Source organism: Centruroides sculpturatus, unplaced genomic scaffold (genome assembly GCF_000671375.1).
Source record: "Centruroides sculpturatus isolate CEXI.00-Female unplaced genomic scaffold, Cexi_2.0 scaffold275, whole genome shotgun sequence".
Taxonomy (NCBI): Eukaryota; Metazoa; Arthropoda; class Arachnida; order Scorpiones; family Buthidae; genus Centruroides; species Centruroides sculpturatus.
The window spans coordinates 420099-429616 of NW_019384477.1; the positions used below are offsets into that span (position 1 = coordinate 420099).

The 9518-nt window shown below is 28.3% G+C and overlaps 1 protein-coding gene across 1 annotated transcript in view; it reads left to right on the plus strand.

Annotated features, from left to right (window-relative positions):
- The window catches only part of LOC111621359 (probable serine/threonine-protein kinase dyrk1), a 19245-nt gene that overhangs the window by 3249 nt on the left and 6478 nt on the right, over nt 1-9518 (plus strand). The window contains exon 4 of the mRNA XM_023363470.1: nt 7311-8684. Coding sequence (XP_023219238.1) covers nt 7311-8684 — 1374 coding nt within the window. The remainder of the gene's footprint in view (nt 1-7310; nt 8685-9518) is intronic.

Here is a 9518-nt window from a genome sequence, read left to right on the forward strand (position 1 = left end):
TAGTGCAGTCTAAAGATTGGTGACACTTTGAATTTCATAGCAATTGGTTTTTGCGACAAGCACACCTATTTGTGGTACATTTATTTGTGGCAAAGATCTTATTTTCACTTTACCGAGTGCCTAGTAGGTAATGTGCGGATTACTTAGATACTCTGCACATTATCTAGGTAATTTGAGAAATGGAACAATTTTCACAACTTTAATGGATCACCCTAGGTAATGTACACATTAACAACTTTCGAGCTTTAGCGGTAACATATATAAAAATTAAGTTTGATTTAAATTAATAGAATAAAGGTAAGTTAACTTTTGAAAAATATTTGTCTAAAAAAATATGAGTTTTTAAAAATTTTTAATCTATAAAATGGAATAATGAGTTAATCTTGCTCGTAACTACACATTACATAAATTTATATTTTTTTTATTATCGAAACCGTGTTGTTATTTATATATTGTATACTGGGACAATGAAGTGACCTCTTAATCAACACTTGGCAAGTTTTCCAACTTGGCAAGTATTAGTTAAGAGGTCACTTCATTGTGCCAGTATACAATAAATAAATTGATATGTAAAACTACATGTTTAAATAGGTAAATTTCATTATTATTATTTTCAAATTATGCCATATTTAAAATTTTGAATATCTAGAAATTTTTTCTTCTAAAGCAGCAGATTATTTCCTTTGGCTCTTGTAGTTTGAGAAATTTTGACCACAAAAAAATTAAAATTAAATAAACAATAATAGTAAAACCTTACTTATGTTCACCTATATGAAGTTCTAAAAAAAATGTTTTGTACTCTGTATTACAATTCTATATAAGTACACAAACAAAATTAATTTAATTAAAACATTTTAAATAATGCTGTACATCTGTAAATAATACTGTACTGTAATATAAAGTAATTCAAAATTTCATAAAACGGTAATGTTTAACACTAAGTATAGAAATACAGAGTACATGTAGTGAATGCTGGCTGTTTGTAGTAGAGTTGATTCAAGTACTGTTTAATTAATACCCGTAGACAAAATCAATAAGTTTATAAAATGATAATAAACGTTTCATTTAAATACTGTATTTTAACAGCAAAATTTAGGAAAAATTATTAATTGAAGGTACTAAATATAGAGATGAATTCAAGTGTTAGAAAAAATATTAACAACACTGGACAACAATGATTTGTTTTGGGCTCAAAATTAGCATATTCTTATGTATTTTCATCTGCTAAATATAAAAATGACCTATTAGCTCTTGCTTTGGAGCAGTGGTTCCCAACCAGTGGTTCGCAAGAGCTAAAATATGGTCCGCAAAAGATTTAAAACTTTTATTCATTTTAAGTTATAATTTAAAATGATTGACGTAATCTAAATAATACAAAATATATGAGAAAGGTTTTATAGTAAAATTTGTAAAAAAATATTTCATTACAAAATAGTGCATCTTCAATTATTTCAAATTTTCATAGGCATTTTTCCTGTAAAACTCCTCAGATCAGCATATAATAAAACTACACTATTATAGAATATATATTTATGCAAACATGACAGCCCTTTGACTCAATCAATTATGCTGAGCACAAGTGGAAAATATGTGGCAATCTAAAAGCCATCGCTGTACTCTTAGGAATGCAACTGGAGTACACTAAATACTGTTGCTTTTTATGTATGTGGGACAGTAGGGATAGGAAATCACATTACATTCAAGCAGACTGGCTTGCAAGAAATCTTGACTCTACCGAGAAAAATATTGTTGCCGAGCCACTCATGGACCCAAAAGATGTTCTTCTTCCACCCCTTCATATCAAGCTGGGTTTAATGAAAACTTTTGTCAAAGGTATGAACCAGAAAGGACAGGCATTTAAGTACTTAAGAGATAGACAAATTTCCTAGATTGAGTGATGCAAAGGTTAAGGAAGGTATTTTTGTTGGGCCACAAATTTGAAAACTTGTAAAGATCCCACATTTGACCATGTTTTGGAAGGAAAAGAAAAGGAAGCTTGGGAAGCCTAAAAGGGAGTTATTTGTGGATTCTTAGGCAACAAAAGAGACAATAACTACACTCAGTTGGTGACAATACTTCTGGAAAAATATCAACAACTTGGATGCAGCATGTCCCTCAAAATCTATTTTCTCCATTCCCACCTTAGACTTTTTCCCTCCTAGTTGTGGGGAAAGATTCCACCTGGATATTTCTGTATTGGAACAAATATATCAGGGCCATTGGAATGAAGCATTACTTGCAGATTACTGCTGGTCTGTGTATAGGGATGCACTCACAAGAAGCAAGCCAAAAGAATAGGATCTCATAAAGTCACCACATGATTCTCTTCACATCGAACCACCTGCCGGGTATTCTATTAATTTAGAACTCTTAGAATGTTACTGTAATTTTAAAAAAATTCAAAATCACTTTCAATGTTGTTAGCATATGTAATTAAAATGTATTGTTTTCTCTTACACTGTTAAAATCACCTATTGTATACCACAGAAACTAGAGCTAATAAAAATTTTTCTTTGTCATATTCAATTTTCTCACCTCAAAATTAGTAAGATTTCACTCATGAAATAAAGGAAACATTCAAAAACATTTTTTTTTTGTTGTCCAGTGTAATTAAACCAACTTTTGCATCAGGCTTAACAATATTTTTCTTCATTGAGTGTTGCAAGTGACATATAAATGATATAAACTGATCATTGCTGATTTTCATAGTTATATTTTTACAAAATACAATGAGATTTTATATAAAATTATTGAAAAGTATATAATTGTCTTTCTTAATTATAATAATTGTCTTACCAAATTCTGGAGATAAATTTAAAATAAAATAAATCTTTATTTATACTTAATAAATTAATGTCATCTGTGGGAAGGAACTCAGCAAAATAGTATTGATCTTTGTTAAACAATACATTGAGTTAGAAATGATAGGTTTTCCTATTTTGTTGGCCACATAAATGGAGATAAATGCTACTTTAGGACATTCCTATCTTGGTCACTTACGTAAATGGTCACCAAGATGGAATTTGATTTATATTAAAACTTATGCAGGTTACAGGGGAATTTCAGAAGTGACCATAAAGCAAGGTTTTACTATATTGTAATTATTTCAGTCAAATGTAATTTTTTATTAAATCAAAGCTTCATTTATTCATTTATGGATTTGTACTATCAATTTTTTGTTTAATCACTGGGACAATGAAGTAGTAAGTAGTTAAAGTTTATGTACATCATGATCTATGAGATCAAACAATGCAAAAACTTTAATTTATAAATAATCAGACTAAAAATATACAGAAATGTAAAATATATATAACACAATTAATTTTAAGAAAGTATATTAAATGATTATAAATTATTAAAATAATAGACTATATATATATATAGTCTATTATTTTAATAATTTATAATCATTTAATATACTTTCTTAAAATTAATTGTGTTATATATATTTTACATTTCTGTATATTTTTAGTCTGATTATTTATAAATTAAAGTTTTTGCATTGTTTGATCTCATAGATCATGATGTACATAAACTTTAACTACTTACTACTTCATTGTCCCAGTGATTAAACAAAAAATTGATAGTACAAATCCATAAATGAATAAATGAAGCTTTGATTTAATAAAAAATTACATTTGACTGAAATAATTACAATATAGTAAAACCTTGCTTTATGGTCACTTCTGAAATTCCCCTGTAACCTGCATAAGTTTTAATATAAATCAAATTCCATCTTGGTGACCATTTACGTAAGTGACCAAGATAGGAATGTCCTAAAGTAGCATTTATCTCCATTTATGTGGCCAACAAAATAGGAAAACCTATCATTTCTAACTCAATGTATTGTTTAACAAAGATCAATACTATTTTGCTGAGTTCCTTCCCACAGATGACATTAATTTATTAAGTATAAATAAAGATTTATTTTATTTTAAATTTATCTCCAGAATTTGGTAAGACAATTATTATAATTAAGAAAGACAATTATATACTTTTCAATAATTTTATATAAAATCTCATTGTATTTTGTAAAAATATAACTATGAAAATCAGCAATGATCAGTTTATATCATTTATATGTCACTTGCAACACTCAATGAAGAAAAATATTGTTAAGCCTGATGCAAAAGTTGGTTTAATTACACTGGACAACAAAAAAAAAATGTTTTTGAATGTTTCCTTTATTTCATGAGTGAAATCTTACTAATTTTGAGGTGAGAAAATTGAATATGACAAAGAAAAATTTTTATTAGCTCTAGTTTCTGTGGTATACAATAGGTGATTTTAACAGTGTAAGAGAAAACAATACATTTTAATTACATATGCTAACAACATTGAAAGTGATTTTGAATTTTTTTAAAATTACAGTAACATTCTAAGAGTTCTAAATTAATAGAATACCCGGCAGGTGGTTCGATGTGAAGAGAATCATGTGGTGACTTTATGAGATCCTATTCTTTTGGCTTGCTTCTTGTGAGTGCATCCCTATACACAGACCAGCAGTAATCTGCAAGTAATGCTTCATTCCAATGGCCCTGATATATTTGTTCCAATACAGAAATATCCAGGTGGAATCTTTCCCCACAACTAGGAGGGAAAAAGTCTAAGGTGGGAATGGAGAAAATAGATTTTGAGGGACATGCTGCATCCAAGTTGTTGATATTTTTCCAGAAGTATTGTCACCAACTGAGTGTAGTTATTGTCTCTTTTGTTGCCTAAGAATCCACAAATAACTCCCTTTTAGGCTTCCCAAGCTTCCTTTTCTTTTCCTTCCAAAACATGGTCAAATGTGGGATCTTTACAAGTTTTCAAATTTGTGGCCCAACAAAAATACCTTCCTTAACCTTTGCATCACTCAATCTAGGAAATTTGTCTATCTCTTAAGTACTTAAATGCCTGTCCTTTCTGGTTCATACCTTTGACAAAAGTTTTCATTAAACCCAGCTTGATATGAAGGGGTGGAAGAAGAACATCTTTTGGGTCCATGAGTGGCTCGGCAACAATATTTTTCTCGGTAGAGTCAAGATTTCTTGCAAGCCAGTCTGCTTGAATGTAATGTGATTTCCTATCCCTACTGTCCCACATACATAAAAAGCAACAGTATTTAGTGTACTCCAGTTGCATTCCTAAGAGTACAGCGATGGCTTTTAGATTGCCACATATTTTCCACTTGTGCTCAGCATAATTGATTGAGTCAAAGGGCTGTCATGTTTGCATAAATATATATTCTATAATAGTGTAGTTTTATTATATGCTGATCTGAGGAGTTTTACAGGAAAAATGCCTATGAAAATTTGAAATAATTGAAGATGCACTATTTTGTAATGAAATATTTTTTTACAAATTTTACTATAAAACCTTTCTCATATATTTTGTATTATTTAGATTACGTCAATCATTTTAAATTATAACTTAAAATGAATAAAAGTTTTAAATCTTTTGCGGACCATATTTTAGCTCTTGCGAACCACTGGTTGGGAACCACTGCTCCAAAGCAAGAGCTAATAGGTCATTTTTATATTTAGCAGATGAAAATACATAAGAATATGCTAATTTTGAGCCCAAAACAAATCATTGTTGTCCAGTGTTGTTAATATTTTTTCTAACACTTGAATTCATCTCTATATTTAGTACCTTCAATTAATAATTTTTCCTAAATTTTGCTGTTAAAATACAGTATTTAAATGAAACGTTTATTATCATTTTATAAACTTATTGATTTTGTCTACGGGTATTAATTAAACAGTACTTGAATCAACTCTACTACAAACAGCCAGCATTCACTACATGTACTCTGTATTTCTATACTTAGTGTTAAACATTACCGTTTTATGAAATTTTGAATTACTTTATATTACAGTACAGTATTATTTACAGATGTACAGCATTATTTAAAATGTTTTAATTAAATTAATTTTGTTTGTGTACTTATATAGAATTGTAATACAGAGTACAAAACATTTTTTTTAGAACTTCATATAGGTGAACATAAGTAAGGTTTTACTATTATTGTTTATTTAATTTTAATTTTTTTGTGGTCAAAATTTCTCAAACTACAAGAGCCAAAGGAAATAATCTGCTGCTTTAGAAGAAAAAATTTCTAGATATTCAAAATTTTAAATATGGCATAATTTGAAAATAATAATAATGAAATTTACCTATTTAAACATGTAGTTTTACATATCAATTTATTTATTGTATACTGGCACAATGAAGTGACCTCTTAACTAATACTTGCCAAGTTGGAAAACTTGCCAAGTGTTGATTAAGAGGTCACTTCATTGTCCCAGTATACAATATATAAATAACAACACGGTTTCGATAATAAAAAAAATATAAATTTATGTAATGTGTAGTTACGAGCAAGATTAACTCATTATTCCATTTTATAGATTAAAAATTTTTAAAAACTCATATTTTTTTAGACAAATATTTTTCAAAAGTTAACTTACCTTTATTCTATTAATTTAAATCAAACTTAATTTTTATATATGTTACCGCTAAAGCTCGAAAGTTGTTAATGTGTACATTACCTAGGGTGATCCATTAAAGTTGTGAAAATTGTTCCATTTCTCAAATTACCTAGATAATGTGCAGAGTATCTAAGTAATCCGCACATTACCTACTAGGCACTCGGTAAAGTGAAAATAAGATCTTTGCCACAANTATAATAAAATATATTAATTAAAAAAATTAAAAAACTATTGGAGGTCGTTTTTGACATCAGAGAGTAGCTTTAAATATCTTCACCAAAGTCAAATCCGTGCACTACAACTTTAGAATGATTAATTAAATTTGATAAAAAAATTGCATTAAAAAGCAATTAAGCATTAATCGCGCATCATTAAAGGTTGATTAAACTCGCAATAAAATTTTTTTGCACGGGTAAAAACTTTTGAAAAAATTTGGAGACTTAAAAAACATTCCAAAAATCAAAAAAAAAAATTTCAAAAGTGGCCTTAACGACCGAGTTTTTCGTAACACTATGTAAACTTGACGAGTTAACTCGTCAATGGGAATGAAGGGGTAACAAAAAACAGTCTGATTAATTATGGTGACTATTTGGTTGGGACTTATCATACATGAAGACTGATTTTAGTGTTTATTTAATTTTAATTAGATTTTAGTTTTCTAATATTCTAACCACTGTATTGGATTATGATTACTTAGATAATTCTAAAATTAACTGATAATTGTATAATTTTGATCCATAATAAAATATATTAAATTTATGTAACTAATTAAGGTAAAAACTTATTATTATTATTCGATTATTTTTATTATAAACTTCTTATTTGTATTGTCAGGTGGATGTACAAATGCTCTTCTTGGACAAGTTAAATCTCCTCAGTTGCAGTTAATTGTTGTTCAACCTTCTACTCCCTCAACAACAAAGCCAGAAAAGATCAATTCACCAGTGCAACCTACAAATGAAAATTCCATCTCAAATGTTGATAACTCATCATCAAATAATTTTTCATCAGAAATTGAAAATCATAGTTTGTTAAATATAACAAATAGTAATATTATAAAAGAATTACATTCTAATGAGAAAGTTAAGATGGAAACTAGAGAAAATGTCTTAAATCAACAATCCAAATCATCAGTTAAAGATAAACAAAGTTCAGAATTCAGTTCATTGAATATGGAAAATAATGAAAGAATAATAATAAATGGTCAATCTTTAGAAGAATCAGTAAATAGTTCATCTATGATTTCCACTGAATGGAATGCAATTAATAACATTTGTAGTTCATTGGCAGAATGTCAGCAACAATTTTTCGGTAATAATAATAATAACAGTGAAAGTAGCATTAATAAAAATATAACTTTAGGCACTCAACAACAAGAATCTACAAATTCCCAGCTATATCACAATGCAAATAATGAAACACAGACTTTACGAGAATTACTTCTACAGGGAAGACAGAATACTTCAACAAATTCGTCGTCATCATCGTCAACTCAAATTACAAACAGTTCAGTAAACCGAAAGGAAATGCTAAATTTGAATGAAAAAAAAACTCCACAAGCAGTAATGGCTGATTTTGCCGCATCCAGTATTACTACAAATTCAAATATTCACGATTCAGAAAAATTAGATTTAATTACTCAAGAAAAAAGTGATTTTACAATAAATAATTTTTCATTTCAATCTATGTCAACTGAAAAAGAAAGTAATAAGCATTCAGAATATTCACTTCAGAATGTAGAAAATTTGCCTTCGTCTAATGAAGTTATGTTTTTTGAAAAATATATTCATCAAGAAACAAATGACAATTTGAATAGAGAGTTTTTATCAAATGCATTCAATAATAATAACAACACAGACAAAAACAATTTATTTAAAATTGATAGCAATAACAGTTCAAATGAAATCCCAAATTCTATACCTGTATCTAGTAGCCAAGTGTCATCATCAGAACAGTCAACTTTTCAAGAGAATAGTTTTAATATATCAAATAGCATTCATCAAAGAAATACCATTACAGAACAAGAAAGGATTGGTGTTAATAATAAAGGAATCAAACATCAAGATGGAAAAAATATAGTTAATGAAGGAATAAGTAATTTCCATGATGTTCCAAACACCGGATCAAATGTTGATCATTTCTCTGACATAACAATGTTACCTGAAGTGGAATTATTAAGTATGATAAATCCAAGCACATTTGATAATGGTAATTTAAACAATATTTTCTCTTATTTTTAAATTCTTTTTATGTAGATATAAAACAATGTTTTAGAGAGATAAATTAGTGAGGTAAAAATATTATAATTAATGTTACTAATTAATTAGCAATAAATATATAATTAACAATAACATTATTTTACAAGCATAATATGTAATTACCTGAGACAAATCAAATTGCATAATACAGATGCTAGATTTTTTTCCTTCTCTAAAGAATAATATATATATATATATTACTGCTGAAGCTCAAAAGTCGTTAATGTGTACATTACCTATCTAATCTGCAGATTAACTAGGGTGATTCGTTAAAGTTGCTAAAATTGCTCTATTTCTCAAATTACCTAGGCAATGTGCAGAGTATCTAGGTAATCTGCAAATTACTTACTAGGCACTAGGTAAAGTGAAAATAAGATCTTTGCTGGAACAACAGCAACGTTTCTGTACGCTTAAATTAACATAATGTTCTTTATTTAATTTTCGATATCTAAAGAATCGAGTTAATACAATCAAACAATCAACAAATTAGTTGATAGAATTAATCATCAACCAATTAAAAAACAAAAAATCAAATGGTTTAAAATATTAATACAACTAGGAAATTATTATATGGAATTTCGGGACTTTGAGTATCTATCTGAACCCAGGGGACCGAGACAACTTCAACGATACTCTACTTTTGGACCGGAGACGAAAAATAATAAAGTTATCATACTTTTTCTGGTGATCGCATGATGTAATTGTGCAGTTAATGTTACCTATGGTGAGTAAAATGGCGGCTCGTCTCTGATTCCAGCAAACAGAAGAAAGGAAACAGTGGGGA